The sequence below is a fragment of the Hypomesus transpacificus genome, chromosome 8 (assembly GCF_021917145.1).
Source record: "Hypomesus transpacificus isolate Combined female chromosome 8, fHypTra1, whole genome shotgun sequence".
Lineage (NCBI taxonomy): Eukaryota > Metazoa > Chordata > Actinopteri > Osmeriformes > Osmeridae > Hypomesus > Hypomesus transpacificus.
This window is the reverse complement of record NC_061067.1, coordinates 9,494,662-9,511,020: the sequence shown is the minus strand read 5'-3', so window position 1 is coordinate 9,511,020 and position 16,359 is coordinate 9,494,662. Positions and strand designations below refer to the sequence as shown.

The 16,359-nt window shown below is 46.8% G+C and overlaps 3 protein-coding genes across 5 annotated transcripts in view; 2 read left to right on the top strand and 1 right to left on the bottom strand.

The window, feature by feature from the left end:
- Positions 1-222: 222 nt before the first annotated feature.
- Positions 223-7,242, bottom strand: vim (vimentin). Its single transcript, XM_047023786.1, has 9 exons — positions 6,543-7,242; positions 5,969-6,029; positions 4,040-4,135; positions 3,387-3,548; positions 2,583-2,708; positions 1,830-2,050; positions 1,363-1,406; positions 860-942; positions 223-742 (listed from the first exon to the last, which is right to left on the bottom strand). Exons 1-9 carry the CDS (start codon positions 7,085-7,087, stop codon positions 701-703), a joined length of 1,380 nt encoding a protein of 459 aa, XP_046879742.1. The 5' UTR covers positions 7,088-7,242; the 3' UTR covers positions 223-700.
- A 521-nt stretch (positions 7,243-7,763) lies between these two features.
- trdmt1 (tRNA aspartic acid methyltransferase 1) lies at positions 7,764-12,082 on the top strand. Of its 3 annotated transcripts, XM_047023803.1 has the most exons (12): positions 7,774-7,907; positions 8,243-8,283; positions 8,433-8,542; positions 9,190-9,266; positions 9,374-9,445; positions 9,834-9,899; positions 10,199-10,268; positions 10,404-10,487; positions 10,659-11,014; positions 11,196-11,253; positions 11,343-11,472; positions 11,661-12,074. In XM_047023803.1, the coding sequence occupies exons 2-12, from the start codon at positions 8,280-8,282 to the stop codon at positions 11,759-11,761; spliced, it is 1,128 nt and encodes a 375-aa protein (XP_046879759.1). In that variant the 5' UTR covers positions 7,774-7,907; positions 8,243-8,279; the 3' UTR covers positions 11,762-12,074. The 3 variants fall into 3 exon arrangements, with proteins under 3 accessions (XP_046879758.1, XP_046879759.1, XP_046879757.1); XM_047023802.1 differs by lacking the exon at positions 8,243-8,283 and having other exon boundaries at positions 7,764-7,907; XM_047023801.1 differs by having other exon boundaries at positions 7,782-7,907; positions 8,243-8,542; positions 11,661-12,082.
- Positions 12,083-12,623: 541 nt separating this feature from the next.
- The window catches only part of cubn (cubilin (intrinsic factor-cobalamin receptor)), a 35,208-nt gene continuing 31,472 nt past the window's right edge, over positions 12,624-16,359 (top strand). Inside the window, exons 1-8 of the mRNA XM_047024075.1 lie at positions 12,624-12,742; positions 13,072-13,201; positions 13,770-13,865; positions 14,168-14,206; positions 14,365-14,466; positions 14,580-14,683; positions 14,891-15,017; positions 16,051-16,219. Coding sequence (XP_046880031.1) covers positions 12,624-12,742; positions 13,072-13,201; positions 13,770-13,865; positions 14,168-14,206; positions 14,365-14,466; positions 14,580-14,683; positions 14,891-15,017; positions 16,051-16,219 — 886 coding nt within the window. The remainder of the gene's footprint in view (positions 12,743-13,071; positions 13,202-13,769; positions 13,866-14,167; positions 14,207-14,364; positions 14,467-14,579; positions 14,684-14,890; positions 15,018-16,050; positions 16,220-16,359) is intronic.

The following is a 16,359-nucleotide window of genomic DNA, read 5'->3' as shown; positions in this document are numbered from 1 at the left end:
AAATAAATAACGTCTGATGGCCACCGTAATTGACTGATCCTTAAGAAAGTACCATCAATTGTCCGCTAGAGGGTAGTCATGTATTACACAAAGCCCCTCGATTGTGATAAATGAGCTATTCGGCTAAATTCCAAGTCAAGGTAGTCTTTTAAAAGGATAATTAGACGACCTTATATTTGCTATTTAAATGTACTTAAAATAAATAATGAAAAACACATCAGATGCTTTGTTTTTCTTCCAAGTTTTATTGAGGTACAGAAGCAGAGACCGTTTGGTGTTGGTGTAGGTTGCGTACATAAAACAGTGCTTCAGTCTTTATTCATGATAATTTGGTAAAATTTGATAAGAAAAGAAAACAGCCATTGTGTCAGTGTTGCTGTGGTTACAGAGTGTAAACTAGAGACTGCAGCAGTGATGGACAGAAACATTCAGTATAGTTGGTTTCTTCTCCAAACAATGTTCTATTTCTACTCTACTGTAGGATATCAGCACAACCCTATCAGCAAGCCCCTCTATCATGGTGACAAGGCACTTTTAAAGCTGTTCTTAAAATGTTTGCACGGTTTGTTTTTGTGTTTATGTATACTTTTAACGCTCACTGAAATTAACAGAAATATCCCCCTATTCCCTCTCCCCATTTCTCAATGTGTCAGCAGTCCTCCAGCGGAGGCGGATCTCTTCTTCTTGAGTCTTGCTGGCATCACTCCAGCTCATCATGATTCTGAGTCGACTCATTGATGACCTATTGGAGAAAAGACAGGATTTTCGGATGTCATTAGATGATCTCTACTGGTTTTTCTATGCTACCAATATGTGTCCTACTGATTTTCAGTCAATCGATCATTCATAGAAGACTCACATGTCCATCTCTGGTCTCAATAGTCTTGATCACAACCTTTTTGGACAGGTTGTCCATCATTGGTCGAGCCTCCACCATGGATTCTAAAGTAATAGCGATGATTGGACAACTAAAGTGTGTATATACATATCCAATTTACATAAGTCATATCCAATTACAAAGTCCAAAAATAGGGGCAATTACTTACATAACACCTGAAATCCAATTTGATAAACATGACTGCTTCATGTTTGTTGTCACCCCCCAAAACTGTTGCCTTTATAAGTACAATTTATGTCCTGTAGAGCTGGGAAGTGAAGTTCCATTATGGATTCTATCTATAATTCATGTATTTTCAGGGCCTTGGTTTCTACTGGGACTCTGCTGGTGTAGAACAAACGGCCTGGGAGCTGTGCTGCCAAAAGCCATGTCGTCACTAATTTGTCCTCAATACAGTTCTATTCACTGCAGTGGTTTTCAATAGTTTTATAATAGAAAACTGTTTAAAGGGGCATTCAACTTACCTCTCAGGTTGAAAGAAGAGAAGTTGGGCATAGGAGTGGTAATTCTGGGAGAAAGAGAGAATGAAAGGAGAAAGAGGGATTGAGGGACAACAATGGGGGGGGGGGGGGGGGAAGAGAGGGGCGGACAGTTGGGGAGGGAGGGAAGGGGATAGAGCAGGGAAAGCACATTAGACAGACAGCGGAGGATTCCAGAAACTGGCATGTAAAGCACAGACAGACTAATCTTCCTAATCCGCCAACCTCAGGAGAATGACTGGTAGTAACCAGGCTGTTCCAGAGTTCATTTAGCCTGACTCATGTACACGCGCACACACACACACAAACTCTCTTTATCTCTCTCTCTCTCCCCCCCCCCTCCCTCCCTTTCTCTCTCTATCCTCTCCGTCTCCTCTTCCTGTAAACCTATGACACGGTATCACTCTCCCCCATTCCTTCACCCCCGTCTTATTCCTTCTCCCCGGTGTCACCTGCTCTCCTCTCCCTCCAGAAGTTTCCTGTAGGTGGCGATCTCGATGTCCAGGGCCATCTTGACGTTGAGCAGGTCCTGGTACTCCCTGAGGTGGCGAGCCATCTCGTCCTTCATGTTGCGGATGTCATCCTCCAGACGGAGGATGGTGTCCTGGTAGTTAGCCGCCTCCAGGCCGAAGGTCTCCTCCAGCTCCCTCATCTGTCGTTCCAGAGACTCGTTCTGTGGGAGGGACGCGGATTTGGCGGTCAGTCTCATACGAACGGCATCCACCCTTAAACAAAAACTCAAATTCCTCTTTGTGTTCGTAAATGCTACTTGGAAGACGAGCTCGAGCGGGGGGCTTGTTCGCTCGAGCGTCAAACTAAATTGGACGTTTCATGCCGGCGTCAAGGTGGCGTCTCCTCCTCCTTTCCTCACTCTGTCAAATCGAGCCCTGAGGAGAACAGCCCCCCCTCGCTGGAGCCGCGGTTCTATTTTAATGCTTCAAGTCTCATTAAAGTTGCATGCGCCTTGACTCAGCACATGATCAGAATAGCCGGTTCTCTGCTACAGTATGCTGAGGTACGGTTCTGAGGGGGCGGGTTAGGGACGGGAGGCTCTGAAAGGAAACGAGGCTGGCGTGAGATAAACCTCCCTTTTTAATTTGATTTTGAGGTGACAAAGCTTATCCTGGATCAGCATTAACGGGTGAAGCCTCTTTGTCGTCTGAGCGGAGCCGAGGGCACTGGAGACAGGAAGCGAGGGGGCTTACCGTTCCTTTGAGGGCTTCCACGTCGCAGGTGAGGACCTGCACTTGACGCCTGTACTCGTTGGCATCCTGCTTGGCCTGGCGAATGGCGTCGGTGTTGCGCGCCGCCGCCTCAGTCAGGTCGGTGAACTGGAAGGTTGCCGGGGGGGGGGGGGGGGAAGGAAAAGCGCATTAGACAGAGCATCGGACGGTCCCATGCCATGCCACACAAACACTGACTCATCTTACTAGTAGGCGGATGGGGGGGACTTATATTGATTGTAACCGGGGCATTGTTAGGACAGCACCACATGTATTCAATGTTCGTTGCCTGCATTCAGTAAAGTGAGGTCGGGTTAGGTTGAGAGCGTTGGTGTGACGGTGGAAAGGAAAGCGCGCGTGTGTGTGTGTGTGTGTGAGAGAGACAGTTATACGACTGACGCTTGCGTCAGGAGTGTCCTCGTACCCTGAGATTAAGTGATGAAATCCCTCTCTCCTCCCTCCATCTTTCATCCCAGTCTTACTGTTTCACTCCAATGGGATCTGTCCCTACCTAAACTGATCTTTTACAAAAAATAAGGACAACATGCTACCCCCCCAAAAATCCCCTTGATTCCCCTTGGTGAAGATCAATATGCTTTTAAACGAGAGAGTGTGTGTGTGATTTTGTGTGTGTGTGTGTGCAACGTGAAGGACTCTCCTGGATCTCCCTCAGGGGGATTAGCCACTCTCAGCAGAACAGATGGTACCGCACACACACACACACACACACGCACGCACACACACACACACGTAGAATAACAGAAACAAACGTATCCGTCCACTGACCTTTGACTTGTACCAGTCCTCGGAATCCTGCATGTTCTTGTTGGCCAGAGTCTCGTACTGCAGCCGGACATCCCTCAGAGCGGTGGTCAGGTCAGGCTTGACCACGTCCATGTCTATCTGAACATGCTGCTCGTGCATCTGAGCATGCAGGTCAGCGACCTCCTGCACACCGAGCAGGGAAGAGGTGGGGAGAGGTGAGGAGGGGAGAGCAGAATTGAGGAGAGGAAAGCATTCAGTATAGGTCTGCTTGCTGCAGTATTACCATCCTATATAATGTTTGACCCATTATTGGGTTGTTACACATGAACACATACTTTTCGACAAGGCGAAACCTGTCATCCAGTGTGTCGACGTCACCCAACAGATGACTTAGCCATCAAGCCCTTTCTCCCCGGCACATACTTAATCATTCCATGTGCTATCCTGATCCACTCCCTCATAAGCCTCGGTGCTCTATTCCAGTGTGGGTAATCACCATGGCAATGACCCCTGAAGGGTTGACAGGCTGATCCAATCAGGGCTGGGTGACAGTGGCGTGCAGAACGCCGTCTCTGACATGGCCCCTGAAAGGATCTGGAACTGGCCTCCAGCTACCCCAGATGAATACCTTCAAAGTCATTGCGTCAAGTGGCGAGTCTGTCGCCATCTCTCACCTCGTCATGCACCTTCCTGAGGAAGATGATCTCCTCCTGTAGAGACTCCACCTTCCTCTCCAGGTCCAGGCGGGCCAGGGAGGCGTTGTCCACATCCTATACACACAACACACGACGACACACAACACAGGATTGGTGTATTCTCCATACCGGTCATCCATCCAGCATCGTAAACATCCACCATGTGCTGTGAGCTTCTCATGTTACTGTCGGAAATCTCCTTTTGACCTGAGTGTCAGATGATTGCATTTGCATTGCATTTGCATTGCATTTGTTGTTGTGTCTTAGCAAACCTCACTGCTAATCGGCGCAGCGCAGCCTGGGTATGTGGGCTGATTAAGACAGACCGTGTCCTGTGTTTGTCTTCAGTAACACAAGCAACAGGAAGGGAGATAATGAGATTACCAACTTCCCGTATTTAAAGTCAAAGACGATCGCACAATTATAAATATGCCAGTGGGAAATCCTCATTTTAGGTAGGTGTCTTTGAATTGTCTATGAGAGAATCTCAAAATGTTGCAGGTCAATTACATCAAATAGCCTACATTCTATGCTCAATTAGGTCCAATTTTCTATTGATCCAAGCATAAGGTGGCACCAGATTGCTTTCTGCTCTCAACCGTGGCTTCCCAAAGGGCTCTCAGTGCCAGCACCAGATGTACTTGACCAAACACGGTCAGCTTTTGTCTGGCTGCTGCTACAAGTAGCGGCCTGTGTCATCGCACACACACAGCCACACACAAACACACGTTTACACAAACACACAGACAAACACAGCCCTCCGCCTCCCACCAGTTCATGGTTGTGTTGCCTACTCGGACAACAGCTTGCTTTGTCATTTACCCACAAACCCCCTCTCCCCCATCCAGTGCAGTAACAATGGCGTGAGGGAGAAACAGCTTTCCTGCCATAATGTCCCCCGGACAAAGCCCACTATTGAGCACTGCCTTAGGCCACTGACTGGCAGGAGGGCTTGTAAGACTTGGCAAGACACACTGACACACACACCACACACACACGCACCAAGTCAAACTTCTAGGCCTTTGTTGAGTCATTTGAACTGGATGTACCACTTCCCTCCTCTCATTATTAAATAATGAATTTGATAAAATACATTTTATTCCGATTATTCCATCTTGTTTCTTTAGACAATATTTGTGGACTGATCAAACAGACTAGGGGATGGCAGGGGCGTAGGCCTACCCAAAAACTAAAATATATCCGAAAAAGTATGCACCGGGTGCACACTGCAAAGTAAATAAGTAAAAAACCCTGAAAAGATGCCTATCCATATTTATCTAGGCCTACCCAAAAATATTTTTCTGGCTAAGCCCCTTGTCCGTGGTAGATTATTTGACTGCAGATTAAGAGGTTGCAGGATCAAATCCAACCGGGTACATCGCCTAGGTCTGCTAAATGAATACTTTAGCAATGCTACCAGATTGATATGGACTTTTCATGGGACTGCATTGGAGCTGAACCCAGAATATTGCTCTGGGCAATCTGAGGTTTCATCTGTAACCACCCGGTTACAGAGTAGAGACAACAAAGCCTGTTTCTACTGTAGATCTCTATCCACGTCCATCAACAAGGTAGGTGGGGTTGAAACCACACCCAGTTTTTTCACAGTGCAACCCCATATATTCCAACATCAAAAATGACACATTATACTTCATTCATTAAAATAATCAGATGTTGTTATGGACTGGTTCTGGAGAATGAACTCGTCTGACTGATTGACTGGTTGTATACAGCAAACGACTACTTAATGCTTCAGATCAATAAACCAGGCATCGCTGTGTGGGAGCCTTCCTAACAAAGGCTTGGGATCAGCTATGGTATGCCTTACATCTGGAGTTATTCTGTCATTTCCAAGGGGGGTTTATTCAAAGGGAAAGTGCTTCACATGAACTGGATAACATGCAGTACCTGTCTGTAGCTCTGTAGGTTATGTTCTGCCTCCTCTTTCTGCAGCATTTCCTCCTGAAGTCTGGATGGGAGATTGGAAAGTATTACACAATGCAGCCCCCACAAGTACCACACCCACATCGGAGAGAAAATCACGGAGCAGTAAAGCCAGAACACCGAAAGAACCTTCAACATGGAATATGTTTTACTCTTTTGCATCGTAGACGCTCTAGTCAAGAATCAGCAGCTGGTCACTGTCAAAATTACAAACAGTTAAGGCTGTGCAGTTTCCTGAAAAAACATTTCGTGATGGCGTAATAAGTTGATGGCAAAACACAGAAAGGCAATCGTGTTTTTCTGCGTTTTTAACTAAAGAAAGGCATCCAATCTAATGCTAGCCAGAGCCAGCAAAAAATGATTAACAATAGTCTTTTAATCTGTGGGTTGTTTCGGATCTGCATGCGTTAGAACTATTGCTTGAGGCAACGATTGTTTTCTTCTTAATTAGGGTAATTAATGAATGGCACTTATTTGAGCGTAATTTATACATAGACAGTAAGTAGACTATATTTAGTTGTGTGAAGTTCGTTCATACTTTTCTCTGAGCCGCTCTATGTCGTCCCCCAGGTTGTCCCGGTCCACTTCGACCCGAGCTTTCTCATTTGTCAGCTGGTCCACCTGCCGCCGTAGTTCTCTCATCTCATCCTCGTAGAGGTCCCCGATGCGGGACGTTCCTTTCCCTTTGAGCTGCTCCAGCTCCGCGATCAAAATCTTATTCTGCTGCTCCAGAAATCGCACCTTGTCGATATAGTTGGCGAACCTGTCGTTGAGATGTATCATCTCCGCTTTTTCGTTGGTCCTGTTGGCTTTGAACTCTATGTTGATGGCATCCGAGAGAGCGAAGTCAACGTTATCCGATGAAAGTCGGGGCATTGGGGCACTGCTACGGAGACGGTTGGTCTTGGATGCAAAGATGCTAGGCGGCGCGGAGGACACACTATAGGACATCCTGGAGGAGCGCACGGGGCTCGAGTACTGGCGGCTTGAGAAAGTCGACCGGGCCATTGCGGGACGCTCTCCGCCGAACATCCTCTTGTAGGAGGAGGGTTGCCGGGTGGTGGTTGACCGGTTGCTCATCATTTTGTAATCCGTTGGTCCCTAAAATTACAATTTTCTTCAAACGATAAAGGGATTTTCCACAGACAGATGCAGATTCTGCAGGACTTTCAAATGACTGTGATGGATAGCAAGTTCAATTTACCACTGACCCAGCGAGAACTCCGCATTGGACCAGAGTCGTCTTTATAGTCCACTCCCTATGCTAATGACATAGCTGTGCACGGAGTTTGAGTGACACAGCTGGGAGCCTGTTAAACAGCGGCATGCGTTCAGATAGAACGGTTCATGCCTTCTGTTCAAGGGGTGTTTTCCAACTAGGTAAAACCAATGCAGTGCGTCATTTAATGCATTTTACGCTTGAGCCCTAATAGGCCGTATGAATTAACACAGGGTATTTGGTGTACGGATATGCTGTTGGTATCAATCCTTTAAGGGAATTATCTAGAAACCAGATTTTTGCAAGTGAGCCTTAACACCATGTATTCATTTTCCAAATTTTTTATTTAGATCTGCCTATTTAATTTGATATTTGTATTCGCATATTAGCCTACATAAATATAAAAAGTCTAACAAACATGTTGCTCAGACAAGGCATAATAGTTTACTATAAAATCGTAGACCTGTCTCTTATTTCTTTCAAGAGGCATCCAGTGCGATTCCTAACATCGGAACATCCGGAACCTTTCTTTTTAATACCGTCTTTGATCGGAACTGCACCGACAGGCACACGTGTGCTTGTTTACATGCTGCTTTCAAGCCGCAATGTCTTAGTTAAATATGGATAACATCAGGGTATTAGAGTTGTACAGCGGAATTGGAGGAATGCATTATGCTCTGAAAGGTATTAAAACAATACTTGATATGTATTGACAGCGAAAGTGTATGCTATAGCTAAAAGCTGTCGTCTTTGGCTTGAGTAGATTCAAGGGAAAGCGAACATTAAATAGCATGACAACCAGCTGCAAAGTTATCTGTTATTATGTTAGTAGGTACAGTGATATTACTAGATTAATGACTGCTGACTGGCCTCCTTTTGTTTTCATGTTATATACTTTTGAATAGTTGTTTGTTTTTTTGTCTTACGTGGGGAATGTGGCCTAACTCTATTGGCAAGTTTGCTAGCTCATACAGTACGTGCACAATGAGTTCATCCGTTCACACCTTGGCTTTCAACAGGTGTCACTGTCTTCATGTCGATGGTCTTCAGTCTTGTATGGGTGTGTCAGTCAGCTTCATAATGATTGACTAGAAACATCGTCCAGCGCCGTCAGGATTGACTTGAGTTAACAAGATAACATGTTGAATAACCAACCTAACAGCAATCAAAACACATGTTCGACATATCATTTCCATGTCTTTTCTCCAGAGAGTGGGGTGGCCGCAGAAGTGGTGGCTGCTGTGGATGTGAACACCACAGCCAATGAAATCTACAAACACAACTTCCCCAGCACTCTCCTCAGGCCCAAGACCATCGAGGTGAGCCTGACCCCTGACCCCACTCACGCTGACATAATTTAGGATTAAATGGCGTCTCACCCAAACAGTAAGCCTGACCCCACCTGAAATCATTTCCACTGTAACTTATAAGCGGACAAACAACCTTGGTTACCTATTAAAAGTGAATTCAAAAGGAAAAGGAAAACAGTAGTTATTATTATAATGGGAATACTTCGAAATCATTTTTCATCATCCACAAATTTGGTGTTTTCTAGGGTGTTTGTATGTCTCATGACCAGTTTTCTAATAAACATTTGGAGGTGAAACAGTAACTGCAGATGGTTAGTGTAGGGGTAAAGGTTGTTTGCTTTGTCAGCATCCAGTTCGGATGCACAAGCCTTATAACACGTCTGTTATAGAGCATCTAATTAAAGTTTAGGGAAATGGTACCTCTGACCTGCAGTATAATATTGTTTCCTGTCTTGGTTGTGAAACTATCGAACATGAAAAAAGTCAATCCCTGTAAGTTAGTATATCTGCCGTGTGATTGAGCCGCATTATCTAACAACTTATATACCATAGTTAGACTCACACTGTGGGCTACTATGAATGGCAGTAGCAAGTGACATTGACACCTGGCCACTGATTTTGTCATTAACAATGATTTTTTGTTGTTGGTTTTTTAGGGAATGACATTGGACGATTTCGATAAATTCGCCTTTGACATGATTTTGATGAGCCCACCTTGCCAACCTTTCACCAGGTGCGTTTTTGAGTGCGTCTGCCTGTGTCCGGCCCATAGCCTTTAGAAAACACAAACCAAACTGTATGACGTGTGACATTTAAATGAATGGATGTTTTGCTCTGTAGAATTGGCCTACAGGGTGACGTATCTGACCCCAGAACAAAGAGTTTCCTCTATATCCTGGATCTACTGCCCAGGTCAGACACTTACATACCTTTTTTAGACCCTTTAGAAATGAGAATCAGCCGTGGCTTGTCATTGGCCACCACTTCGTTGTCTAATGCCCCCCTTTGTTGCCTATTTCTGTCGCCATTGAATCATTGCCTGGTTTACAAAAGGGGTTACTGATATGTAGTAGGTTCTTTGTTTCACACAAAGCTCATGGACAAGTTGATCACCAGGGCTTGTTATTTGTCTTTATTGTGTATAAGAGTCCTTTCTGGAACTGAAGGGTGTTCATGTGCGTCGCTATGAAGTAGGCTTCTGTTTCCAAAATGTCCCCCTTCTCTGTTCTCAGGAATTCAAAAACGGTGATTTATATTTGTTATCCCTTTTTAAAAAAATCCCTTTTCCCTATATCTATAGACTCATTAAACTGCCACGCTTTATCCTGTTGGAGAACGTAAAAGGATTCGAGACCTCCTCTGCCAGGTAACCGTGGATACGGGTAGGGTCCGGGGCGAGCAGGGGTTACCATGGTAGCACCTTTGGCAGCCAACGGGGTCCCGGGACATGCTGTGTGCTTGTTCTTGTCTCTGTCACGGTACAGCAACACTTTCTGCCTCAGTAGGAAAACACCAGCAGCCCATGTCTCTGCTATCAAGTCACTGGCCTGCCTGTGATTCACTGCAGGGCCATTTTTACACAACATGCCAACAGTCCCTCATGTTACCAAGTTGTTATACAACTTTATACCGCATATCTAACATGTGCTATCTGCTCTTCCCTAGGGACTCTCTGGTAAGCACCCTAAAGGACTGTGGATACACCTACCAGGAGCTAATGGTCTCCCCAACAAGTGTAAGAAATGTTTGTAACACGGGATAAACCTACAGTCAGATCAGATGGCGAGCAGGCAGCACCTTCTCCTTCCGTCCTCTATTCAGCGTACCCTAACTCAGCTGTGATGATTGAACTCATGATTTGTGAACACAGCTGGGGATCCCCAACTCCAGACTTCGATACTTCCTGATTGCCAAGGCTCCACCCGGAAGCTTCTCCTTCCACACCTCCTCCGAGGTGAGAACCAGACGTCTTAACGCTGCTCTTAAGCATGTTAATGATTATAGCTCGCTACAGTATATTCTAGTGAGGCCTATACATGCCATGGTATTTCAGGTACTGTATGACTGAGTCCTGATAGCTTTAATGTTATTTTAAAGTGACAATACTCTTTTCTTCCTTGAATAGATTCTAGAAGGCTTCCCGTCTCCTGCTGTTCAGGTTGTTCCAGAACCTTCCTTAGTCGAGCCTGCTTCCTGTAGAAGCGCCTGCCAGGAGGAAGACGAGGAGAAACAGGAAGAAGGAGAGGGGCAAATCCTGTACAAACTAGAGACGGCCAAACAAGCTGACAGGAAGTCGAGTCAGAACAATGACACGTCGCTGCGACAGATCCGAGACTTCCTGGAGCTCGTAGCAGGAGAAGGGACGGAGGACGGCGAGGAGGCAGAGAAATACCTCCTCCCAGCTAAGACCCTCCTGCGCTACGCTCTGCTGATGGACATAGTCAGACCCACCTGTAGACGATCGGTTTGCTTCACCAAAGGGTATTGAACCCCGCTGCTGTATCTCCTCTGGAAATGAATGCCCGTCTCTCTCTTTCAATCTGGAAAGATTATTGTAAACTACAATTATACATTATTTCCCCCCAGTTGGTGTCATTTGTCGCAATGCAGAAGTGTACCTTCATAACAACTCCTCCATTGTGTGCCATCGTCTTTTCCTCAGCTATGGCCACTACGTAGAAGGAACCGGCTCTGTCCTACAGTCTTGCTCGGAGACAGAGGTAGGTCTCCGAGATCCACAAACAGAACTCACAAATAGGACGCCACGCACGCCGTCATTTCCGAACGTTTCCGTGTTGGCGTCGTGCAGGTGGAGGAAGCATTCAGAGGTCTGGAGCAGCTGTCGGAGGAGGAGAAGCTGAAGCAGCTGTCCAGGCTGAGGCTGCGCTACTTCACCCCCAGAGAGATCGCCAACCTCATGGGCTTCCCCAAGACCTTCAGTGAGCCAGGCACACACACACGCACACTCCAACCTGCTCTTAACATGTCTGTAAATACATAGCACTAAGTACTGGGGAAGCAAAACAAAAGTATGAAATGAATGGTCACAGGAATGTGGAATTTATTTGCCCCCCGTCCCCACCGCCAAACCTTTATTAAACTTGCTGTCTTTATCTTTCTCCTTCAGCCTTTCCAGAGAACATCACAACCAAGCAGCAATACAGAGTTCTGGGCAACAGTCTGAATGTTCATGTGGTGTCTAGACTCATACAGCTAATGGTGTCCTAACCACAAAAAACCCTCCTGGAGAGGAGGAAAAGAGACTTGATAATCAGACCTTTCTGGAAGAAATGTAGCCTGACTGGGCTAGCCAGGCTGAGTTGGACTACAACTCCATGGAGTCATTGTTTAACTTCCCCCCCTGATACGAATGGCCGTGTGTCGACCAGTTTCCATGCTCTGCTCATCTATTGTTCTGGATGGATGGAGATCAAATGCTGCTGTTGGTTGGTTGGTGCCGCTGTATGTGTGGGTTCAAATCCCCAAAAGACTACAGCAACTTGAGTTTAGCTTGATTCCTAACTGAATAAAATGTTAAATAAATGCTTTAAAAAAACTTGTATTCTGTTTTTTTTTTTTTTATTATTATTGAACTGTGTCTTTTTCAGAAGATGATCAAATGTTTATCTTTATCAAAGACGTCCAAGTGATGTAAAATATTCGTAACCTATGTTCCAGCACGTTTTATCGAACTTCATTCAGACCTCAACCTGCACCTCAACATATCCCATTGTAAAACTGAGACCTAAAAAACAAAGGTTTTCAATCCGTCTCTGCTTTCCTCTTAGCTAATGTTCCCAGCAATTCCCTCAACCCTTGGTTACTCATCTCCAAAAGCATGTGATGGGCCATGTCAATCACCTCATAAAGAGGTATAACGGCTATGTAATGACACCAGCAAGCCTCCTTCCCCATATCCTTGCCTCCCTCAGTAAGTTTAGGGAGTTTTTACAGGTCCAAGCGTGCGGCCTTTGGGAGATCTTTAGAGTCCAAGTGCTCATCAGTACGGAGCTATCCAGAGTCACTGGAGCACAGAGCTGGTTCAGACAACAGAAAAGTGTCGGTAGCGTCTGGGGGCAGCTCTCTCAGCATGGCTTGGACACAGCGGCCCGTCTGGTTGGTGTTCGGCCTCCTCTTCCTCGCAGGACTGCAGGGGGACCCGGGGGGGCACGGCCACGGACGCAGCAAGAGGGACCTCAGCAATGACCAGTGAGTTTGGGCGATCACGGTTTGTATCCATTGAAATGTGTTTGGTGTAATGTGAGGGCTTTGGATGACGGAAGAACAACATGTGTCTGTTTAGTTTGGTGTTTTGATGTAATGCACACTCATTTTATGTTTGGTATTTCTCAACATCGACTCTACTGTAAGTTATTAAATGGACGCATCTTTGGTTTGAAATGCTGTGTCACGTGTCTTGAAACTCACACAATATCAGGAATGGGATCGTCCTTGTCATATTATTTAACTTGGGGGGGGGGGGGGGGGGGACACATTTAGTATTCCGAGAAACATGTTACTGGTGTATATGTCTGTAGGCCACGGATGCTATCAGACAACGGTCACCTGGTCTTCTCCACGGGAGACAACAAAGAGATCCGCTTCCAGACCTCCGGAGCAGGCTCTGTTAAAGTGGGGAACGAGGACCTCACACAACTCATGAGTCAGGTGAGGACACGGCACACACGGCACACACGTCACACACACACATACAAACACAGGCACAAACACATATTTCAGTGTGCATCCCTGTTGTGAATCTCTTCTCTCGGTTCCGGTATCTGGGGCTTCAGTTTTCTGAATGTGTGTCTGTTGTATTCTAATTGGATCAAACCTTGTGATGTTGTTAGCGTCCCCATGGAAATGGCACCCACAACATTGAGATGATTCTTTTATCTAATCTGGTCCTAACCTTGCTGACATTTTGAGGTAGCCATTGGCGTGAATGGGTTATGGTTAAGGTTCTGCTGACCCTATTCCAAATATTGCATCTTTCTAGAATGTTCCTATGAGCGTGTATGACTACAGAGCTGCTGGCTCTCACATGAGCAGGTGAATCATTACCTGCGGCCCGCAGACACAGCATTTCTGTTGGAAGCCGGTCCACCATAAAAATATTATTACTTTTTACAACTTCTCTATCTCTAAAGCACATTTTGATTGAAACAACGACTGTGTGATGACAGGACCCACGATGTTCTAATATTACACGTTGTCATTCCTTTTGTGATTTCAGATCAAGACTAACAAAGCTGACATCGACACTATAAAAGCCAGTGGCGGGGGAACGTCACCTGAGGTCACCAACAAACTCCAGGAGCTTGAAACAAAGGTCAGACACATTTACATATAATCATTTAGTAGACGCTCTTATCCAGAGCGACTGACAGTAAGTACAGGGACATTCCCCCCGAGGCAAGTAGGGTGAAGTGCCTTGCCCAAGGACACAACGTCATTTGGCACGGCGGGGAATCGATCCGGCAACTTTCTGATTACTAACCCGACTCCCTCACCGCTCAGCCATCTGACTCCCTCCCAACACTCCGTGCCATGGTCTATCGTCAGTCCATACACCATATAGCCTCGATCAGCTGTTGTTAATCCATCCATCTTGTTTTCCTTCCCTCCTTTCAGGTTACTTCACTCGAAACAAAAGTCACAGCATTGGAACAGGTAAACGTACAGGCCCTTATCCACCCACGTCGTTCCAGAGCCGTCCTGGTCTGCGACGGCCTTGTGTGACCATGAGCATCCCCCCCGTCCCCCCCCCCCTCCCCCGTCCCCCCCCCCTCCCCCGTCCCCCCTCCCCCTCTCTCTCGTTGCCCCTCCAGACGGTTCAGAGGAGGACGTGCACCAGTAACCCCTGTCAGAACGGAGGCACCTGCCTGGACCTCCTGGACTCCTTTCGCTGCATGTGCCCCAGCAACTGGGGGGTGAGTCCTACACCCCCACCACACAGGGTCACAAAACCAGAGACGTGCTAGTGTGTTGAATAAACAATGGTGGTTTTGTGTGTGTGTGTGTGTGTGTGTGTTATTCACCGCAGGGCCCTAACTGTGCTGCGGATGTGAATGAATGTCAGACTCTGACGGGGTCGGCCCAGGGTTGCCAGAACGGGGCGACGTGTGTCAACACGCCCGGATCCTTTACGTAAGCCCTCGCCCCTCAGCCCTCACCCATCACTCCTCCCCCATCCCCCCTCGGCCCTCAACCCTCGCCCATCACCCCTCGCCCCTCAGCCCTCGCCCATCACTCCTCCCCTATCCCCCCTCGCCCATCACCCCTCAGCGTTTCAGCACTGGTGTTACCATGCAAGTTGAACGGGTCGACCTCTGTCCTCCTCTCTCCCCCCATCAGGTGCACTTGTTCTCCGGAATGGTCGGGGTCCCAGTGCACGGTTCGCTACGACGACTGCAGGGGCGGAGCCCAGGATCTGTGCGTGCACGGGATGTGTATCGACGCGGACAGGGTCGTTCCCAACCAGGTACCTCTGACTCTCTCGGTCTGGAACATTCTCGACAGGGATAGATTCGGGGATAAAGACAGAAGTCCTATCTCTGTGGGAACCTCTCCAGCCTTCGTTTATGTCTGAGTTGTGTGGTTTCTGCAGGGGCGTGTCAGGACATAGGCAACCTAGGGCATCACCCAGGGGGTCGGTCACCCCTCAATAATACCAATATTTGGGGGACAATACCATGTATTGTTTATCAAATCATATTATAAATGAATATCAAGTTTTTACGAGTCACGTTAAGACTTCTTCAATTGTCATGTGAGATAAAGAGAGATTATTTTTCCCGCATCTGCTGTTCCACTTTTTAAAATGTGTTTTGTGTTTAGATTAGTCAAATCAAAAAGGGGTTGCGGATCTCGCTTAGGGCACCAGAATGGACACAAACACTGAGCAGCCCTTTAGTCTATCCCTTCATAGGTGTGGAGTCACAGCAGTTTCTTTTCAGCTCTATTCAGTTACATGGAAAACCAATGGTCTTCCCTGACTAGACCGTGGTTTTCTCCGTACTGGCTAAGTGGCTTTCATTAATTATGACTAGACTAGAACATTCCTCACAGCCAAGCGCTCTTCCCTGCTCCGCGCAATTAGCTCTCGGAGATGAATGGCCAATTAGTTTGGACGAGACACGGCTCGTTGGAACAAAGCTTGATTAAGGACCCCCATCGGAGGTTAAGAAATGTTTTTCATAATTAACCAGTACCGCCCCAGCACGCTGGGTAGTCAATTACACTCTCTCATTCTAGATAGGTCATCTTGACGGGTCATGTATTATGCCGTGACCTTTCAAAACGGCTCACTTACAAACATAAATGGCTATGGCTCTATGAACTCAAAGTAAATCTATTGAAATCGACATATTTAATGGCTCGTGTAAAAATGCATCATGAGAGCACAGCTTCAAAATGCATATTATATGTACACATTCGATTGAATATTCCAGTGAAACTAGACCAGTCGTGTCAACAGGAATCCATCCATGCCCTGTGCTCTTGTGTCTGTGCAGCCCATGTACAAGTGTATTTGTGAGACGGGATGGGGCTCTCCGCCTGGTATCCCAGCATGCACGGCAGACGTGGACGAGTGTAGCCTTCCGACCAAGCCCTGCTCCGGAAACCCTCCAGTGGACTGCTTCAACACTCCAGGCTCCTTCTACTGTGGCTCTTGCCCTGCAGGTGAGCCCTCTGACCTGAGGTCGGATCCCTTCCGCAATGCTTTATGGGATGGAAAGAAAGAAGTCACTCGACGATTCTAGAAGAACTAGAAGATTCTAGAGACTGGGAACACAGGACAGTGCAACACTGGCGATAGACTG